Source organism: Schistocerca nitens, chromosome 8 (assembly GCF_023898315.1).
Source record: "Schistocerca nitens isolate TAMUIC-IGC-003100 chromosome 8, iqSchNite1.1, whole genome shotgun sequence".
Taxonomy (NCBI): Eukaryota; Metazoa; Arthropoda; class Insecta; order Orthoptera; family Acrididae; genus Schistocerca; species Schistocerca nitens.
This window is the reverse complement of record NC_064621.1, coordinates 379,757,918-379,780,512: the sequence shown is the minus strand read 5'-3', so window position 1 is coordinate 379,780,512 and position 22,595 is coordinate 379,757,918. Positions and strand designations below refer to the sequence as shown.

The 22,595-nt window shown below is 41.6% G+C and overlaps 1 protein-coding gene across 1 annotated transcript in view; it reads right to left on the bottom strand.

Annotated features, from left to right (window-relative positions):
- Positions 1-17,440: 17,440 nt before the first annotated feature.
- Positions 17,441-22,595, bottom strand: part of LOC126199236 (cytochrome P450 4C1-like) — a 110,387-nt gene continuing 105,232 nt past the window's right edge. Inside the window, exon 12 of the mRNA XM_049936027.1 lies at positions 17,441-17,842. Within this exon, the coding sequence (XP_049791984.1) occupies positions 17,685-17,842 (158 nt within the window). The 3' untranslated portion in view covers positions 17,441-17,684. The remainder of the gene's footprint in view (positions 17,843-22,595) is intronic.

Here is a 22,595-nt window from a genome sequence, read left to right as displayed (position 1 = left end):
CCCGCATCACAGGAGCGTGGACAATCTTCATCCTATGGTTGCAATAAAAACAATGATTATAATAAATATAGAAGAGATACTTACTGTGCTAGAGGTAAACCTCGATATGGTGACGCGAATGTGCATAGTAGTGATATTAATAAGAGTAACAGGTACCCAAGTGATGAACCCAATTGCATTCGACCTTGGGAAGATAATTCGAAGCATAATGTTCATCGGCAGGATGGAACAAATGCCTCGAGTCCTCATCTAGCACAAGGAGTTATACCAATGGGCGAAGGAGCCTCCAATGTGCGACGGGGTGAATACCATAACTCGGATCATACTGTACGGATTGTGGAAGTTCATGAACCCCCACCGATGACTCAACGAGATAGATTAAACTAACACCAGTCACCTAATGCCTTCCTAGGATGACTGGAAAGGAGAAGGAAGGCAGGCATAAATTTGAAGCGAGAGTACTAAGGTACAATAATGATCAGGATATAAGGAATGAGTTAATTGAAGAAAAACCTGAAGTTTCTAATAAATGCGGACAAATTTTACAGGCAATAATTCCAACAAGTATAAATAATGTTGATGTTGAAATATTAATTGATACTGGAGCAACTATTAGTGTCATGACGTTGGACTGTTTAAAACAGATAAGCCGAGGGGTAAAAATGCCCACTTTTCCTATCACAGGATGTACCGTGTCTGGCGCGTTCAGCGCAAAAATGCAAAAAGTTGTGAAACAGGTACGTGTTGACGTTACAATACAGGGGGCTCAAATAGAAAGTACATTCCTGGTTGTTCCTAAAATGACAGTACCATGTATCTGGGGTTTGGATTTTTTATGTGAGACCGGTGCAATCATTAATTTAAAGAAAGGTGAATGTATATTTAATTCCAATGGTAATGTTTTGACAACCACCCTGAGAAAGGGCCGAGTAATTCCAAATCAATTGTGTATGAATCTAATGGTAAAATATGTCAGTATTGATGATGAATATGTGTATGATATATGCCTTATTGAATGTTCTGAAGAAATGATGGATAAAATGTCATTGCAGGAAAAGGTGTTAGAATCAGAATATTTATCTGTTATCCAAAGGGATGAACTGTACTACTTGTTGGAAGCATATCAGTCAATTTTTAGTAAACGTCCGGGTATAATAAAAGACTTTGAATACCATATAAAGACGTATGCACATAAACCCTTTTGTCGTACTTCCTATTCTATCCCATGGACAAAGAAAGAAGTAGTCAGAAAGGAAATCAATAAAAAGTTAGAATGGGGTATTATTGAGCCCTCAGATTCTGAATATTGTAACCCTCTTGTGGCGGTAATTAAACCCAATGGTGACATCAGATTGGTGTTGGATGCCAGAGAGATCAATAAGATCATTATACCTGTACAAACGCGACCGGAGAACCTAGAAGAGTTAGTACAAAAGTTTTATGGTGCCCGCTTCTTAACTGCTTTGGATATGCGTAGTTAATATTGGCAAACTAGAATATCGAAAGAATCTAGAAAATATACTGCATTCGTTTTTCTGGGCCGAAGTTACCAGTTTACTGTCATGCCATTTGGGTTGAAAATAAGCGGTGGTGTTTTCATATCGGCATTAGATACCGTACTGGGCAGAGACCTTTTGAATTAAGTTACTTTATATGTGGATGATTTGCTAATTGCTTCTGAAACTTGGGAGGAACATTTGGACTTATTAAGAAGAGTTTTTGCGAAATTTTTGGAATACGGAGTTACTGTAAATTTGAGCAAATCCAAGTTTGCTCATAACCAATTGAAATTTCTTGGACATATAATCACTCCTGAAGGGATAAAACCAAATCCTAAAAAGATGGATGCGATTAACAGATGTGCTTATCCAAAAAATAGGACGGAATTAAAGTCATTTATCGGCTTAGTTTCATTTTTTCGACGATTTTTACCCAATCAGTTAGGAAGCCAAGACTGTTTGTTACGGCTGTTAAGAAAAAATGTCACGTGGGAGTGGATTTCCGAATGCACGCAAGCTTTTGATAACATCCGCAATGCTTTGACTAATGCTCCACTGTTACATCATCCGAGACTTGATCAAGATTTTTATATTGCTGTGGATGCTTCTGAAACAGGATTGGGTGCCACTCTTTTCCAGATGGACAATCCAGAAGATATCAGTACCATCAAAATAATTGGGTTTGCCAGCAGAACACTCTCTAACTGTGAACGTGCATATTGTACTACTGAATTGGAAGTACTGGCCGTGGTCTGGTCACTTAGAAAGTTTCGCTATTTTGTATATGGAAAGAAGATCATTGTATTCTGCGACCACAAAGCTTTATCTTTTATTTTAACAGGAAGGATGTTCCATTCACGTTTAACCCGGTGGGCCATGCTACTGCAAGAATATGATATTACGCTCAAATACATCAGAGGGAAAGACAACATCATAGCCGATGCTCTTTCAAGACTACCGAAAAGAAAGAATGACTACGAGTGTGAAGAACGGACTATTGACTTTAAAGTCATGAATTTATCAAGGCAATATTGTGAGAGGCAGATTTCACAGCTATGTCGAAGTCTTCCACAACTGCAAGAAGATGATAAGTTGTGGAAAGCCATTAGGCATGCTGTTGAAAGCAAAACGCTAAGTCACTCTCAAGAACAGTATCAATTAAAATCCGGAATATTGTATCGGAGGAAGGATGAAGAAGATGTTTGGAAAGTTTGTGTTCCAAATAAATATTTAGAATCACTAGTATGGTACACTCACCGGAATTGGGGTCATTTTGGTGCCGCTAAATGTACAGCCAAAATAGCACAATACTGCTATCATCCAAATTTGGGACGTATAGCTACAAATATTCTTAAGAAGTGCAAAATATGTCAGAAGGCGAAACCCATAAACTATTGTCGGAAGATAGAATTACATCCTATCATCCCACAACAACCTTTAATGTTGGTGTCATGTGATGTCTGTGGGCCATGTCCCATGACACGTGGACGGTTCAAATATGTATTGGCTTTCTATGATCTCTTTTCAAAATATGTGAAATTATATCCTTTGAAAAATCTCCACGTTCGACCCATGTTACGCAAATTTATCAACAACTATATAACTGAGCTTGGCAAACCTATAATGATCTTGACAGACAACGCTGCTTATTATACAAGCAAAGTATGGAGAGACACTATGAAAGAACAAGGAATCCAGCACATTTACATCTCAAGATTTTACCCTTGTGGAAATCCGGTTGAGAGAATCTTCCGAGAATTGAACCGATTTTTACGGACGTACATACCCAAACAACATTATAAATGGATCGATTGGATTTATGAATTTGAGAAAGTGTATAATGACTTACCACACTTATCGACAGGTTATTCACCTAACCAAATAGTATTTGGTGAAAGTATTGTGGCAGAATGGATGAAGAAATTACCTGCGATAGAACAAAACATTACCAAGAAAGAAGATATGGTGAAGAAGGTCTACGAAAACCTGCAGCATCAAGCACAATTGAGAAAAACCCGTTTTGATAAAAATGTGAAGAAAGTAGTCACATATGATGTAGGGGAAGAAATTTTATTGAGAAATCACCCAAAAGCATCAACCAGGAAAAGACTGAATAAGAAATGGCAATATTTATATACAGGTCCATATAAAATAATGAAAATACCTCATGAAGAGAGCTACCTCCTGGCAGATTGCGATACTGATGTAATTAAAGGCTTGTTCCCTCACATAGACCTGAAGAAGTATTATCAATAATGAGCAAAATATAGATTCAAGAAACACTGAATGATACCAAGACTACACTCAGTGGACTAAATAAAAGCACCAATGGATAAATACGTACTTATACTAACTTACAAAGAAAATTAAAGAATGTACCGACGATTTCCACGAGCTACCTTCTTGGTATCAGCAACAATGACGACGCTGAAATACGATTTATCCTCTCACCGAACAGCGAGGATGGATGATTTAAAAGTGGAATTAAGAGGAAAAGAAAAGGACCAAATCCTCTCTGGTTAAACAAGTGGCCTGATAAGGGTTTTGGCCTAGGATGCCAATCGTCGAACCCGGCTGTGATCCCTGCCTTGCACAGTCGGTTGAAGAACTGAGGGCTTCATCCAAGAAAAAAAATGTGGTGTGAATATGAAGTGATTAGTGCGAAGTGTTTCTAAGACAACCTATAAACAAATGTGGAATTTAGTTAAGGGCATTTTGTCTAGGCCTATTAACTCAACTTAAATATTGTAGAATGTATGTACTGACTTGTTGAGTGAATCTGAGAGTGATTGTATTCGCCGAAACAAATACCCTCTCCTGTCACAGTACACAAAAAAAAAATAAGCCTGTTCTGTCTGGAACCCTCTTCAAGACATCACAGTCTGGGGGGCCGTGTAACATTACGAGTCAAGACAGCTGTAACGGAACTTGAATAGCGTAAAGTTATCGTTAAAAACGCACGCCACGCGATTTGTTACGATTTGGTCGGTCATAATAGTAGTAACATGCTTTTGAATACAATTAAAAGAGAACGGCGATACCTGTTTAGCGTTATTGGAAATAATATGTAATAAATTAATGAGTAAGGTAGCCGATCCTATAAGAAGAGGTAAAATTGGGCATATTAAGGTGTTTTTCTTTATATCGACTAAGCCGATGATACGGCGTCTTTTTTTCCGTTTACTCTTAGAAGAAAAAAAAAGAAAACAAGTAACGAAGTGCTAATTGTGCGTTGTGAAAAATATAGGGGCGAATTTTAAATAGCTACAGTGTATAATCAGACTAACAAATGGACATTCAGTTACGCGAAATAGCGGACAGTGAAGTGTGGTCATTAAATTGAGTACACCTATAGGGCGGTCAATTCCGGGATAAGTCTATTCGCATCTCACGAGGGACGTGGTATTGAGACCGGTTTTTTTTTATTATATCACGGAGAGCTGGCTTCAATTTATAAAAAGGAGAAAAGCTGTATCATTATCATTGACTGTTGGTGTTAAGCAACCAAAACTGTTCATCAAAGGGTTTCGGTGAATGAGTGGTGAATGCGAAATGAAACTGTGAACGAAGTTATGTTAAATAAAGCAGAAGAGACAAGACAGTTTGGTCGTATCTGTTATTATTCCATACACCGTAACATTTATTCTCGTTGTACGAAGCCTTTATAGACGATCGTTATGACAATTTGCTTTGAAGGGATCTCGTTACGAGTTAAGTTTTGGGGACCTGGTCAACAGGGGATAGTTCGTAGATCTTAACTACTGCAGCTATTCTGGAATCAGGTGCTACCGTGACCGTTGTGTGTTGTCAATGGCTTAAGGTCATCATATCTCATGCTCTAAGATCGACGCGCCTTTCCTCTTGGTATAACGGTGTCTCACGGTAACCACGACAACGCCGACGGCGAAGGAAGATACGGTAGAGTACCAGTTACAGTTGTGTTATTCCGCTTCACTTCATAAAGACAGCGAAAGAGGCAGCAGATGCGGCACAGAGGATGGGTATCATTTTCAGTTTTTATTTTGTATACCAGACGTGTTCACTCAGACTGTAGTCATCGATTGAGCCAATAAAATTTTTTGTGTCTAATTGTGCTTTGAAATCTTCTTTGAGCACGGGAACAGATACGAAAGAGTGCATCAGGGAGTGGAAAGCGGCATGTGTATGTGTTACTGGGTGTAATTGTGTGTTACTGGGCAAGAAGGTTTTACTGTAGCTGTAGCTGTAATTTTTAAACAATATGTGGCTATGTACTGATGTTAATGGTGCAAACCTTCATTATGAACTGAATATTTTTATGTTGAATGTGAGGTTCTGCAAAAATGTGCCGAGGTGACTTGTAGCACCTGTCCACATACACAGCACATCACCTATATATCTGAACGAGGAGTTAATATTTGCACTCCTAAAAAATGTTGTTCAAAATGCTCAATGAATGTTTGAGTGTGTGAATTCCTAAGGAACCAAACTGCTAAGGACATCGGTCTCTGGCCTTACACACTACTTCAACTAACTTACGCTAAGGACAACACACACACCCATGCCCTAGGGAGGACTCGAATCTCCAGCGGGAGGAACCGCGCAGTCCTTGACATGCCGCCTCAAATCACGCGGCCACTCCACGCGGCATGAATGTTTGAGCCAAAATTGAACTAATAGTTGACCCCATAGCTAAGCCTTCTAACTGTTTACACAGAGTCCCTTGGAACTGGAAATAGTTTTTTGCTAGACTTGTCTGAGTGTCCAGTCTGACACCATTCATTACCACAGGGTCGACTTTAGAGATTTAGTTTCCCTGAAGTACGATCGCTTCAAAAGGTGAAAACTCGCATCGCTGTAGCGAAGGAGGCGTTCAATAGAAAGAGGAGATTATTACGTGGCCAACTAGATAAACGTCTGAGGAAAAGATATGGCAGGTGTTTTGTCTGTTGTGTGGCACTTCATTGGGGCAGAAACACGGACACTGAGACGAGGGGATGAAAAAAGGCTAGAAGCATTTGAGATGTGGACGAGAATAGAGAAGATAAGGTGGAGAGAAAGAATGGGTAAGGAAAGAGCTTTCGAAAGTGTCGGTGATAGGAGAAGACTGCTGCAGGCTAGAAAAGAAAGGAAGTAGAACTGAATGGGATACTTGCTGAGACAGAGTGCTTCTTTATAGGTGCTTTGGAATGACTTGTTTGTGAGACAAGGCTGAGAGGAGGGAGGAGATAAAAGGTGATAGACGACATCAAAGGAAGCGAGAATTACATGGATCTGCAGAGAATGGCTAAAGACAGGAGAGATACTACGGGAAAATCTGCCTTCGGGGCAGGACACTTGTGATGGTGATGATGATAAGTAAATATGGTAAGACATAGCAATCAAACTCAGTTCTCTCAGCAGCGAGTCATGATCAATGCACCTCAACGCACTGGAAGGAACTACTCAAAGAAAAATGGATGAAGAAAGAGACTCACTTTTCTCCAGCGCTGCCAAAGAACATGACACTGAGTCTCAGAAACTTGTGTGATATCTAACTATAATCCGTTCAGAAAGACGCTTCCGCCCACTCGTGCCTTGTGTCCGGCCGCTGCCAACCTCAGAACCTTCATGTGTGGCCACTGCGAGCTGGCTCTTCAGCAGTGTCTTGTTGGGTAGCAAATTAATACATCTCTTGATGAATGAGGATGAAACAACCATTGACAACGAGGAATTCAATGTGATTAAAGTTGTTTTAATTTCGCCTACGAGACTGATTCTAAATAAATAGCTCTCTTACATGATAAAAGGAAACGTATAGTTGAAATGTATTCAGAACCTATGAGAAAGACAGAGGGAGAGAGAGAGAGAGAGTTTCTAGAGGAAAATTGAGACGGGATGGGTATCAAATGCTCAGATTTACCAGTTTAATTAATATAAGATCGCACATTCAGTTTATATCTGTGCCAATGACCGACTTTCTTTGCCTCTCTTGCCTCGTATCGTTGGCCAGTCCTACGAACGCCGTCACTCCTCTCTCGACTCTGCTGCCCTTCAGCTGTCACCTGGTCCTCGTTCCTCTGATTTGACGTTGTTATTTTCTCTGGGCTTAGCTAGCATTCACACTGCCGAAAATTTGCATGTAAGAAAATTTATACACACTTTTACACGTATCATATAACACAGATTGCCTAAAAAAGAAAAAAAGAAAAGAAAATTCGTTTATACTCTTGTTTCCTGGGTCCGGAATTACTTAAACAGAAAAAAAGCAAGATTAGGGTTTAACGTCCCGTCGACATCGAGGTAATCAGAGACGGAATAAAATCTCGGGTTGATTCAAGGATGGGGAAAGAAATCGGTCCTACTTTCAAAGGAACCATTCTGACATTTGCATGGAACAACTTAGGGAAGGCAAGGAAAAAATAAATTAGGATGGCCGGACACCGGCTTGAACCGTCACCCTTCCGGATGAGAGTCCAGCTGCCTCGTCCAATAGTTAAATACAGATTTCACAAACTGTTTATCAACTAGAAATAAACTGGAAAGTATTGTAGTTATTTAACTTGGGAAACGACTACCAAACGTTATTTCTCAAAAGCTTGACATGATTCAATTGCGATATGGTTAAAATTACGGTCCACGCAACGCTACGAACTACTGCTCCTAGGAAATAGTGACAGATGCTACAGCTCATAGGAATTTTAGCACACAGGGCAAAGAACTTCCTATTCCCTGAGACAGTACGCTAAAACCAGGTCTCACCACCTCCAGCTTTGATAATGACCTTATTTTGCTGACGAAGGTAATCCACGTGTTTCATCAGGCACGCTAGTCCGATGACCCTACTCACCTATTAGGTGCCGCTGAGCTTCGAAATTATGAATATTTTGATTGAAACGTTTCATCCGCTATTCAACGTACTCTCAGAAATTTCTGTGGGGTTAAGATCGAATCATTTCTCGGCCCAGTTTTAGTGCAGTAGTGTTAGTGAGGGTTCGTATGATCTACAGACTACTAGATGTGGACGAAGATAAAGATACACCAAAAACACAGCACATTAGCGTATCCAGTAAGGTGCAGGAAAACCTTTGGCATTCCAGAGAGCTTCCAGTCGTCTCTGAACGGATAAATAGAGGTCGCGTACGGTTTTCAAGAAAATGTTATACCATTATTCCTGCCAAATAGTGGCAAGTCAGATAATGATGGTGGTGGTGTAGCAAACACAAACTCTCCCTCCAAAGTAGACCACCACGAGTCAGTTATATTGAGAATTGGTAACTGTTGTGGCCAGGGGAGATGCGACGATTCATCATCGTGCTCAGAAATTCAGACCCGGACGACGTTTCGCCTTGGAACACAGGATCACCATCACCATTGTGGAACGAACATTGTGACATGGGACCGTCCTGATTAGCCAAAGTGGTCACATAATTCTTGGAAGAACTGCGATCCATCTGACATGATACGGCTGCCCAGCCATATTTTTACTCATGGAACATAAACTCGGTCAGAAAGTGGAAACAGTGTGGAACAAGACTCATCCGACCAAATGACTTCTTGTGAAGTGAGGTCATGGAAATCCAAATCGCCTGCAATTTACAGCTTACGGAGCGCCCTCTCTGCTGGTATGGTGCTACACGGTTTGCGAGTGAGAAATTCAGTTCTGCGACTTTTGCAGCTGTCGTTCTCTTACTTTTCGTCACAATCCTCTTTCAAGATCACTCAGCACACTCTTTCGTCTACATTGTGACCTAGCGGACGAAGTTTTTCCACTCTTTCTGTGCAGTATAAATCTTCGATACGGTGCGTCTTGAAACGTGAAACGTTTCGGATACCTTGGTTAACGACGCACCCACCATATGAGCGCCACACTTTATCTATTCTAATTCATTTATCTCCGACTCACACCTATACAGAACATGGTTCTGAGCTCGACTGACACTTGCAACGTGTTGGGGCTATTGCACAGGTGCCGCTCGTGGTCAAATACTACAGCGCAACCTGCAGGCTTGGCTACCACTTGTATTTATGTGCAGGCACGCATTTATCGCTGCATTTTCATATTTTTGTCCAACCCTTGGCTGTGTAGAGCACTGCGACACGGCTTTTATCAGCTAGGAAGACGTGAGTATAAAAATCATCTCATCATGAAGTTTTAGAAGATAGAGCTATCCTTTTTTTCACGTTTAGCTTAATAAGTGAACAGTCATGGTTCGAAAACACACTCAATACATCACAGAATCATCTCCAGCCTAAATAACAACCTCTACATGTAGTCAGTTAAAAGCCTCATTGAGCTATTTTGATCTCATCGCCTTGCAGCGTCTGAAATGAGGCGTAATTTACTCTCGTCCGTCCACGTTACGCTATCCAATCAGCTACTGTCCAGTTACCGTATTGTTTCGACCACTGAGCGTGCCGCTGTAATCAAGGACACACTGCTAAGTGCTCGAATTCAAACGTCCATTGCATGCAGTTTCCTTCGCAATATTCGCTTAGACACTTGTTGAGATTGCCCGAACAGTTCCTGTCGGTTTGGCACCTAATTGTACTTGGTAAGACGTACAGCCCAGTCCGAGTCCGCCGGTTGATATCGTTTTACCATCACTGTTCTTACGCCGTGTTTCGCGGCTAGAAGTGGCACAGGATTCCTTGTACACATGTTGGAGAGTCAGCGTTGTTACAGTAACAAAGCGAATTAGGTGATTCACTGTGTGGTCACGAGGAGGTCCAAATACGATCTGCCATTTTATTTCGTCGACCCACGCTAATGCGCTGATACCATACAACCGACTGGCACTTAACGCCGTGGCTTAGGCCGTTGCTGTAGAGTGACATGAACGCATGGTACCGATTCTACTCAGTCTACAACTCTCCAGAGCTAACAGTGCGCTCTTCTAAGCGAGTGAATAATATTTTGTCCTGCGACATTGCTTATTCATCTGCATCATCAACTGTACTACAGCGTCTGTAGTGAATCAGTATTTGGAATACTGCACTTTAAGAATGAATAGTCTCACGGCGACATTATTGAGTAAATTCTTCTTGGTGCTCCAGCGGCGTCAAGTAACCATTCATCCCCGACCTTTCAATCAAGTTATAAGTCGTCTCTACGTCTGCCTGGCGATTAATAACTCTGACTGCATGTTTGGAGCTATACAGCATTCTAATAGCATTGCGTTAACTAGTCTGCTAGTTTATCGGTATATTTAAACGATATCGCACGTGTACATTGTCTTGTTGTTCAAACTACTGCCAATGGCTCATATTTACATTGTTTTATTGAATAATGTACGTTTTTGTGATGTGAACCGTGTAAAATTTTCGTACCTCCTGAGCTCCAAAGTCCAGTATATCACTTAATTTGCATTTCCCGTGAAATATTTACAGAACGTCCTTTGACTGTCTTGTGATAAAAGCCTTCATGTATCCTTGGTGTTCACACAAGCTACATATTACTGTTTGAAGTATACCTGCACGTCATCTGAGAACAGTGTAACGGAGAATGTCGCCGACGATGTAGAACACGTGGATGCGTCGCAGTCACAAATATTCAGGAAAGTAGTCTTATTTTCTGTCTGTCTATCGCTTCTTTCATTATTTAATGACAGATTTCTGGCCACGTCGACCATCTTCAGATCATTTCTCGTCATATGACAGTGAAGCTAGTAGCTCAGTTAAAGCTGGACTCTATAGCTAGGATAAATGGTATCAACTGGACATGAAATAATAAGAAAAAACAGTGATCGACAAACAGAACATAAGCCTATTTTGTGTGCATAAGTATCGCGGGTAGCCCCCTGCACTAAAACTGTCCTGTTTTGACACAAAAAATATAGAGTGAGAAATCCGAACTAGATGTACTAATGATGTCGCAGACTGTGATCATGCCTTGTGGTAGCGTCACAACGGGTAACTATGGACAGTTCCACCCCTTCTGAACACTCTGAAGACTACTGCTCAGGTAAATGATAACGCAGAAATAGTAGCTACTCAACATAAGTTGACAATAAATAGTTGCTCAACATAAAACGACAATAAACACCTGTTCACAATACAGTCCTTTCCTCATAACTCTATTACAGTTATTTATAGTATGCCTAATATATAATACGTTTAGCAGTTCAACTGTTATGCGAAGGCCACCTTTTAAATTTCTACAAAAGTGGCGAAAGGAATTTATTGTTTTCCAAAAGATTTGCCTTTAAAATTCATACACTTTTGCTTGCGTTCGAATCAGTTCTGAAAACACTTTTTCCCCTCCGATGTTTTTACTCCAGAAACATGTCTTTGTAGTGATTCAACAACATCTTGAGACGATGAAAATCGACGCCCATGTACATTTTATTTGATTTATGGTGGAAGGAGAAGTCTTAAAAAATTGTAAAAATACCAGTACTGAGACTTTTACTCGAAATTTTCCTCCTTAAAATGATCGATTATTTGACGTACCGTGGGAAGACTGACATCGTTGTGATGAAGGGTTGTACTGTGTTTTCGGTAGTTTTCTCTGATTTCAAAGATAGCTTGTGAAAGGAAATTGTTACGTACGATTCGGTATTTTTAGTCTTCGATCCTCTAAAGTGGTGCTCAATATAAGCAAGAAATAAGCGATTATTTTAATAGAAATGCTTCGCAACCGAACCACTTTTTCTGGAGACACTTTGGAAGAGATGTCTAAATCTCTGTCTACGGTATGTCCAAAGATGCCCTTGTCTCGCGATAATTCACTTGCAGATCCTCTTCAATCACACTGCACACGACAGCAATGTCTTTTGCAAACAGTTGATTTTCTTTGCCGGCCGGTGTGGCCGTGCGGTTCTAGGCGCTTCAGTCTGGAACCGCGTGACCGCTACGGTCGCAGGTTCGAATCCTGTCTCGGGCATGGATGTGTGTGATGTCCTTAGGTTAGTTAGGTTTAAGTAGTTCTAAGTTCTAGGGGACTGATGACCACAGATGTTAAGTCCCATAGTGCTCAGAGCCATTTGAACCATTTTTTGATTTTCTTTGACATGTATGAAATTCATCATGGACAGAGACATCACGATGAAAGTCTGCAACTCTATTGCGAACCGTCTTCTGAGCGTGAATGATTGCAAAAAAATTGAAAGAATCGATTAATTTAGGGCTTTATGATAACTTTAAAAACCATTCTACGAATGTCTTAATTTGAAACTTACGTACCTACACATTAGTGGTGCCAAAATCACTCAGTGCAAACAAGCTACTCGGCGATATCGGGGCTGCCACTCTTTTAACAATAACAAAAGACAGATTCTAAAAATAATATTAGTGTAAGTCTTGTTATGTTTCTAATGGTACGAGAATTCGTTTTGCTGAATATCGGTCTCTTCATATGTCATCGCAAAGTTATACTGATCAGTTCATTTTGTCATTTTAATTAGAGACTTCTCTTAAATGATTAAATAACTATTTTATTTTTATTTACGTATATTTGCTGAGATAAATAATATTAGAAATTCTAGATTGGAAAAAAAATATTTAAATATTGGCATTTATAGCAGTGGTATACAACTCTGATATCTCTATAGTTCACTGTACGTGTTTGTATCACCATACATGATAAGTTATAGCGGTGAATAACATCGCCAACATTTTTACAGTTTTAGTGTGCGTTGTAGATCCAAAAAATGTTCCTTACAAAAGATGTTGAGGTGTGATTTTACTTCAGATTTTTATGTCCTATTTCCCCATACATCAAGAATATCGTCTGCTTGCACCGTGTTGACGCATTCGTACGTTTGTCACTACAGTTTTCCGTTTTATCTCGCGCTGGTTTCAGCACTGCACAATCCGTGACGCGAATAACGACACAGTGTATCATATCTACTGATTGTTTGTGTTCTGTTCAACAAGGCTACTACTGCACTTGGCCCTTATCGAGAACAGGCGCTGGCGTTGCAGTAAACATGTACAGTGCTGACCAAGGGAAACGCATGCTAATGTCAACGCTTTCAGATCAGTTGTGCATGTACGAGGTGCATTCAAGTTCTAAGGCCTCCGATTTTTTTTCTAATTAACTATTCACCCGAAATCGATGAAACTGGTGTTACTTCTCGACGTAATCGCCCTGCAGACGTAAACATTTTTCACAATGCTGACGCCATGACTCCATGGCAGCGGCGAAGGCTTCTTTAGGAGTCTATTTTGACCACTGGAAAATCGCTGAGGCAATAGCAGCACGGCTGGTGAATGTGCGGCCACGGAGAGTGTCTTTCATTGTTGGAAAAAGCCAAAAGTCACTAGGAGCCAGGTCATGTGAGTAGGGAGCATGAGGAATCACTTCAAAGTTGTTATCACGAAGAAACTGTTGCGTAACGTTAGCTCAATGTGCGGGTGCGTTATCTTGGTGAAACAGCACACGTGCAACCCTTCCCGGACGTTTTTGTTGCAGTGCAGGAAGGAATTTGTTCTTCAAAACATTTTCGTAGGATGCACCTGTTACCGTAGTGCCCTTTGGAACGCAATGGGTAAGGATGACGCCCTCGCTGTCCCAGAACATGGACACCATCATTTTTTCAGCACTGGCGGTTACCCGAAATTTTTTTGGTGGCGGTGAATCTGTGTGCTTCCATTGAGCTGACTGGCGATTTGTTCCTGGATTGAAAAATGGCATCCACGTCTCATCCATTGTCACAACCGACGAAAAGAAAGTCCCATTCATGCTGTCGTTGCGCGTCAACATTGCTTGGAAACATGCCACACGGGGAGCCATGTGGTCGTACGTCAGCATTCGTGGCACCCACCTAGATGACACTTTTCGCATTTTCAGGTCGTCATGCAGGATTGTGTGCACAGAACCCACAGAAATGCCAACTCTGGAGGCGATCTGTTCAACAGTCATTCGGCGATCCCCCAAAACAATTCTCTCCACTTTCTCGATCATGTCGTCAGACCGGCTTGTGCGATCCCGAGGTTGTTTCGGTTTGTTGTCACACGATGTTCAGCCTTCATTAAACTGTCGCACCCACGAACGCACTTTCGACACATCCATAACTCCATCACCACATATCTCCTTCAACTGTCGATGAATTTCAATTCGTTTCACACCACGCAAATTCAGAAAACAAATGATTGCACGCTGTTCAAGTAAGGAAAACGTCACCATTTTAAGTATTTAAAACAGTTCTCATTCTCGCCGCTGGCGGTAAAATTCCATCTTCCGTACGGTGCTGCCATCTCTGGGACGTATTGACAATTAACGCGGCCTCATTTTAAAACAATGCGCATGTTTCTATCTCTTTCCAGTCCGGAGAAAAAAAGTCGGAGGCCTCAGAACTTGAATTCACCTCGTACTGTCAACCATAATTACGGGCTGACTAATTGACGAAGGGTTCTGACTCCCAGTACAGTAATATTGTGGTCGATATAAGTACTGTCGCCAACTTAACTGCTAGTATTGGTTTCTACTCGATCGCCTCTGCTTTGTCATATGTGTGCTTTGTAGTTTTAATTATGTTAATATGTATTTATTTAATATGTAAGTAGAGTAGAGGAATAGCATGGAGACTGAAAACCTAAACAGACACTAGCTGGATGGGGAATGGGCGGAGGGGGGGGGTGAGGGGGAGGGAGGAGCGGTAAAGATGAGTGAACGTTGGGAACTGTGAAAGGAAAAATAAATAAACAAAAAATTGAAACTGACGAACCAAACCACACATTAATAAACAGATATAAACAATGGTAAATGTAATACAAGTAACACATTCACAAGAAAATGCCAAACAAAGATTTACCACAATAAACTCACATCCGAATTACGTAACACATTCAAAAACAGGACATAAACGTCGACTACGGAACAAATAATATAATACAGAAACATATCCAAAAACAAAAACCAGAACGGAACAGATGCAAACAGTCTGCACCTGTAGCTGAACTACAGGGGTTGTAACAAAATCTAAATCAGGATGATAAACAGTACATTGACTTAAGATATAAAGAGCACATAAGAACGTGGAAATACAGTACAAACCACCCAACACTTGCAGACCACCTTAAACACGAATATCCTTGGCTAATCACAACAGAAGGAGACATGAGCATCACACAAACCACTCACTGTTCGGGAAATCCACCACATGCACAAAGCACTAACACTCAATAAGCAGCTGCTTAGTGAGCAGATAAATAACGGAAACCACAAACAATACGAATTCATTGAACAAGTAACATAAAAAAGTTACATCTCTTATAATCTCTTTCCATTACACTCTCTCCTCTATATCACCCTACCTCCTCCTCCTTTTCTACATTACAATATCAGCTCACTGTCTCCTTTCTTACTTCACATTCACTGTTGACTAAGTTTGCATATCTTGTCGGCCACACTCCTCCCCCCACCTACAGTTACCGTCGAGCTAGGCTCATAACCCACACGTAGCTCATTTTGACTTACGTATTAAATAAGTGCATTTTAAGTCTATTAAAACGACGTAATAAACATATAGGGCACTCTGAAATTCTCGTCACAAACTTCTAGGACTTGTACAGTGGACTTAATAGACAATATTTTGAATCAGAATCCGAGTCCAGAAACGTACCGTTCCCGTGCTACAACAGTATGAAAACATGTCTGCTAGTAAGGTATGTAATAGCGCAGTCACGGTGAGGAGTGCCTATATCGGAACAGCTATTGTAATTTGACGACTATCCTACCTCTCTGACATGGTTCCAGCCTCATGCCTGCGTGTGGGTGTTAAAGCAGGATGACTGAGTACACGTGTGCAGAATACATCTGCATTATTCTTCTGTGTGCCGAAGCTGACGGTAATGAAAGAGACGCTCGTCGCCGTTATCTACAACGTCCGACCTCATTGGCCTTTTTTCTCTGGGGTCGAATAAGGATGTATAAAATGCATGTTTGATCTTCAGCTACTTTTATTTCAAACCGAAATATCAAACGGTTCCAGTCATGGACCATCTTTCTTGGACGCTCTTCACGGATAAGGGTTAAAATGGTTTAAAACACAACATTACCTTTGTTATTACTTACATAATGTGTAGACCACGTCATGAATATGAATAAACGACACAGGACTATTAGAAGCAACCTACTACTACTAAGTGTAGAGAGAGCAGTACTGAAGGGAAGACCTTCTCTTCCGTACTGCTTATGATGAAATCAGGTATCAGAATATTTTATGGTCCTTTTGGATGATATACGTGGTTGTCAATCATGCAAATATTTTTTTTTAATGTAGCATGAGGCCTTTTATACTTGGCGTCAGCACATTGAACTTAGTTGGTTACACCTTGTTTTTTTTTTTTTTCTTTAACGGATCTGAAGATGACAGTAGCCGAAACCGTTAACAGCGAAATGTAGAAGTTTGTGAATTTTTAACATTGTGCAGCACTGCAAAACTGTGATAATTGAACTTGTAACACGTCAGCCTCAGTTGCAAATGTAAACCAATCTTTACCCAGGTTTCACCCAAAATAATTTGGCCTACTTCAGAAGCCAGTGACACTAAACTAATGCATGCCAAAGTTTGGCCATGTCAAATATGAAACTGTAGCACCGTAATAACCAGTTATAAATCTACATTACTTGGGTTGAAGAGAAACAGCAGGCCCACTGCCCCGACGAGGTCGGTAGGTCGCTAGAGCTGCACTGACGTAAAAGTCTGTGTGATGAAGACGGGCCGCTAAAATAAAGTGGCAGTAATTGGAAATCGGAAATTCGTGGTAAGATCTTATGGGACCAAACTGCTCAGGCATCGGTCCCTAAGCCTACTCACTACTTAATGCAATTTAAACTAACTTACGCTGTGGATAACACACACACCCCATGCCCGAGGGAGTACTCGAACCTCCGACGGGGGAAGTTGCATGGACCGTGACAAGGTGCCCCAGACAGCGCGGCTACCCCGCGCGGCTGGCAGTAATTCACCATCCTCTGAACAACGAATGTATCATCGGTTCTTGAATGAAGGTTGCTAGTAGGAGTAGGCTGCTGAGAGATGAAAAGTGGAACAGACAGCTGCTGTAGATTTTATTAACATAATGTGTCAATGTTGTGCATATAATAATTGCAGTAGTCGAGGAACGAAATCGGGTTTCAGGTAACGCATAGTATACCTCTGTAGATATTCGCTTGATACCACGTTTGAAATGTATAAGACAGTAGCGATAGCACTGTGCTGGGTTTTGAGGGCGTAGCGGTGGGTGACCGGGTGTTGGTGGTCGGTCGGCACGAGTGGCCTACCGCGGCCACAGGCGCAGCTTGACGCCGCTGAAGGGCCGCAGCACCAGCTCACCCGTCAGCTTCAGGTCCTCCAGCCTCTCCACCGTCTGCACGCGGAAGTGGCGCAGGATGTACGACAGCACCGTCTTCTCCTCGAGGATGGCGAATTTCTGACCTGAAACCGTGCGCAGAAAAGCAGTGTTTACGTTTAAATTTTCAATATATTGTGTATTTAACTTACAGGGTGAAGAAACAATGCCGCACTTGGAGGTCTGCATACGATTTCTCACCCAGATTCAAGACCAATGATTATCTTCAAAAATCAGGTCGGGTGCGTTTTGAAAACAAATGTATGAAAACGAAGAGCTGGCAACAGTCACATAGTGCGCCGCATGGGACAATGTACAGGGGAATCTTCAGAGCTTGTATCACACCATACTACCGTACCAGCCGTCGTATCTCACTAAGCAGTCTGCTGGGACATCAAGCAGACATGCACCATGTAGCTAGGGTTGCTTCTGTTCGCTAGATCTCGTCGTTTAGAAGAAGGAAATCATTTTGTTACAAGAAAATATTCTGTCACATGACAGTGAAATCCACTAAACTGCACCCGTGTGTCTACTAACCGCGCACAATCATAATTGGTCCCGCCTAGTTCATGTAGGGAGACTTCCAGGTAGAGTACAATATGGTCTTATGGGACCAAAATGTTGAGGTCATCGGTTACTAAGCTTACGCACTGCTTAATATAACTTAATCTAAGTGCTGTACTCACACCCATGCCCGAGGGAGGACTCGAACCTCCGACGGGGGCAGATATAGTACACAAACAATGAATTCGTCGATATGCTTTTGGTGCTGGGTGCATCCGATAACGCAACTACTGCTGCTATTGTTGCTCGTACGTATGCTGCACGGTACCCTTAAAGGTATCATGCCGGTAAGAATATGTTTCGTCACATGGAGCTACGCCTTCGGGTAAACGGTAACATTTGTCCAGCAGTAATGGACATAGATCGTCCAGGAATAAAACGTACTCCACAGACAGAGGATGCGTTTCTTGAAACCGTTAACCAGTCACCTCGACGAAGTACCCTTGATGTCGCAAGGCAGTTCCAGATATGTCAAAGACTAGTTGTTGAGCTGTTGCACTACGAAGAACTGCACTCAGATCATTACGTGTTAACTCAACACCAGCGGCCAGAAGACCGCATTCGACGAGTACAGTTTAGTGAATGGATTTTGCACCCAGTGGAAGATAACGAACATTTTATATATAACTTGAATGGAATGACGAACCTAGCTTCAGTCGTAAGGTATTTTCAAGCCCCCACAATAGGCATTATTGGCTGAAGCAGAACCCACAAGTTACCCATGAACGTGACTTTCAAGCACGCTGTGGCAAACGATGTGGGCTGTAATCGTGGGAGAGATGCTTCCAGGCACTTGCCTGTTACCGGACAAGTTCAGTGAGCTCCTGCAGCGTACGTTTCTTTGCAATACTTCGCCTTTGCATTAGAAAGCGTTCCACTTACTGTTCGGCGACAGCTATTTTTCAGCATGACGGTACACCGCCACCCTTAGGAATGAATATAACTATGTAAATGTATATTCCACAAGGAAATCAATTGGACGTGGGCCGGCCGAAGTGGCCGTGCGGTTAAAGGCGCTGCAGTCTGGAACCGCAAGACCGCTACGGTCGCAGGTTCGAATCCTGCCTCGGGCATGGATGTTTGTGATGTGCTTAGGTTAGTTAGGTTTAACTAGTTCTAAGTTCTAGGGGACTAATGACCTCAGCAGTTGAGTCCCATAGTGCTCAGAGCCATTTTTTTGGACGTGGAGGTTCAACGTTTTGGCCTCCACATTCCCAGGACCTTAATCGATCAGATTTTCGTTTGTGGGGACACTTAAAGGAAAAATTTTATAGTGTCCCATCCAAGGATGTACAGGACCTAGAGGCTTGCGTGCATGACACTTCAGCAATAGTGGATGCAGTTGTGATGAGTAGAGTCCAGCAAAGTATGAGGCAGCGAGTGGTGAAGTATTTGCAAATGCAAGGTGGTCGCTTTGAAAAACTTCTCTAAACTGAACGTTGCTTGTGCGTATACGTACATCTACACCTGCATCTACATAGTTACTCTGCAATTCACACTTAAGTGCCTGGCAGAGGGTTCATCGAACCATTTTCATACTACTTGTCTACCATTCCTCTCTCGAATGGCGCGTTTGAAAAAGGAGCACCTAAATCTTTCCGTTGGAGCTCTGATTTCTCTTATTTTATTATGATGATCATTTCTCCCTACGTAAGTGCGTGTCAACAAAATATTTTCCCATTCGAAAGAGAAAGTTGGTGATTGAAATTTCGTAAATAGATCTCGCCTCAAAGAAAACCGCCTTTGTTTCAGTGACTGCCACCCCAACTCGCGTATAAAATCAGACACACTCTCACCCCTATTGCGTGATAACACGAAACGAGCTGCCCTTCTTTGAACTTTTTCGATGTCCTCCGTCAGTCCTACCTGGTAAGGATCCCACGCCGCCCAGCAATATTTCAGTAGAGGACGGACAAATGTAATGTAGGCTGTCTCTTTAGTGGGTTGTCGCATCTTCTAAGCGTTCTGTCTACAAAATGCAGTCTTTGTTTCGCCTTCCCCAAAATATTAGCTATGTGGTCTTTCCAATTTAAGATGCTCGTAATTGTAATTCCTAGGTATGTAGTCGAACTGACAGCCCTTATATTTGTGTGATTTATTGTATATCCAAAATTTATCGGATTTCCTTTAGTACCCATGTGGATGACCTCGCACTTTTCTTTGTTTAGTGCCAATTGCCACTTTTCGCACCATACAGAAATTCTCTCCAGATCAATTTGTAATTGGAATTGACAATCTGATGATTTTACTATACGGTAAATTACAGCGTCATCTGCAAATAATCTAAGGGGGTTGCTCACATTATCACCTAGACTATTTATGTAAATTAGGAACAGCAAAAGGCCTTTGCACTACCTTTTGAAACACGAGATATCAGTTCTGTTCTACTCGATGATTTACCGTCTATCACTAAGAACTGTGATCTCTCTGAGAGGAAATCACGAATCCAGTCACACAATTGAGACGATACGCCATATGCACGCAATCAGATTAATAGTCGCTTGTGAGGAACGGTATCAAAAGCCTTCTGGAAATCTAGGAATATGGAATCGATCTGAGATACCTTGTCGACAGCGCTCAACACAAGAACGATATTTTCCGAATCCGTGTTGGTTATGTATCAATAAGTCATTTTCTTCAAGGTGATTCATAATGTTCGAGTACAGTATATGCTCCAAAATGGGGTCAGTGATATGGGTCTGTAATTCAATGGGTTATTCTTGTTTCCTTTCTTGAATATTGGTGTGACTTTGTTACTTTCCAGTCTTTAGGAACCGACCTTTCGTTAAGTGAGCGGTTGTATATGATTGCTAAGAAAGGCGCTGTTGTGTCTGCATACTCTGAGGATTAGACTGAACGTCAGACGTACAGAATGGAATTATTGTGCATAGAATAAAGTGCTATCTAATGCAGCCTACCTATTGTGTTTTTTATATCTCATTGGATACAGACGATTTTATTGTATCCACTATTATTTTCTGTTTGCTTTATTTGTGTCATGGACGAAACAAAATGGTCGGTGAGGTCTGTAAGAAGTTCATGTTTTGTTTTAATGTTTAAATACAGTACAGGTAACAGTAGTAGAAAGACATACGCAAGATACGCATTGTGGAGGTGTTAATTGGATACTATTTCATGTTTTAACTGACAAAAATGATTGGCGCGAAAGCCGCATATCCGTTCCCCACAGCACCGCTTCGTCTCACTGAACTAATGGGACAGCTCCAGCACAGCGCTGAGCTCACACTATCTGTTCTTGGCCACGCCACACGCAGTTACAGCGTTGCCAGAGCCTCGTCTTTAAATCGCGTTTCTATTAAAACTATTGGCGAAACTAGATTTTCCTAGATATCAATTTGGCCTTTAATCGCAGGTCGACCACCAGGTGCTCTATTTTTTCTTCACCCTGCATATGGGCTCCTTTAACATAATGCGCAGCATGCCAGCTTGCGAGACAGGAAAGTCAACAGACACGGCTCGAACCCGTGTGGTGGATTAGCAACGTGAGGTGGTACATCGACCATGATCGGTGTGGTGTTTAGGCGGTCGCCCACGCTCGTTTAGGCAAATGCTAGACTGGTCCCCAATTCCGCCTGAGAGAACACGATACACAAACAGATAAAATATAATACCACACAGAACAAAGTTTACGCGATTCAGAGGCAGATGGAGTAGTCGATTATCCTCTTATAGGCTACCTTCACGAAGGTTTAGCTGTCGATATTACCTGCAAGTTATTCCAGGCATGTAAAGTACAGGACATTTTTTGTATAGTTTAGGTGTTTGAAATAGGTAAGTATGCACACAGGGAGGAAGGGCTGTACCAACTACTCTATGCGCGGTACTTTACGCTGCAAAAATGAGTGCCCTCAACATGTTTCCTAAAACTACTTGCAGTGCGTCTTAGCAGCTAAAATTTTGACACTGCTTTTGTTCCTCTGTATTCTTTCTACGTATAAAATACCAGGGTAGGTTTCGATGTGTCGGAATGGACCATTCCCTTGTGAGCTGTACGGGGTACCCGAAATCCATCTCCAAAATATCGGCGGTTGATAAGGGACCGATGTTCTCTGGTGGTTTCACAGCAATTATCTAAACACGATTTACTCCGTTTGTCATTCCAATTACCTTTGGTATTGCAAAAATACCTTCACACTGCAATATGCAATCAACGAATAGTTGAACGGTTTCAAGGGAAGATGGAATAGGTCGAACACGTAATGAATTATTTAACGACCTACAGGAAGCTATATTTTAATATACATTGCCTGCACC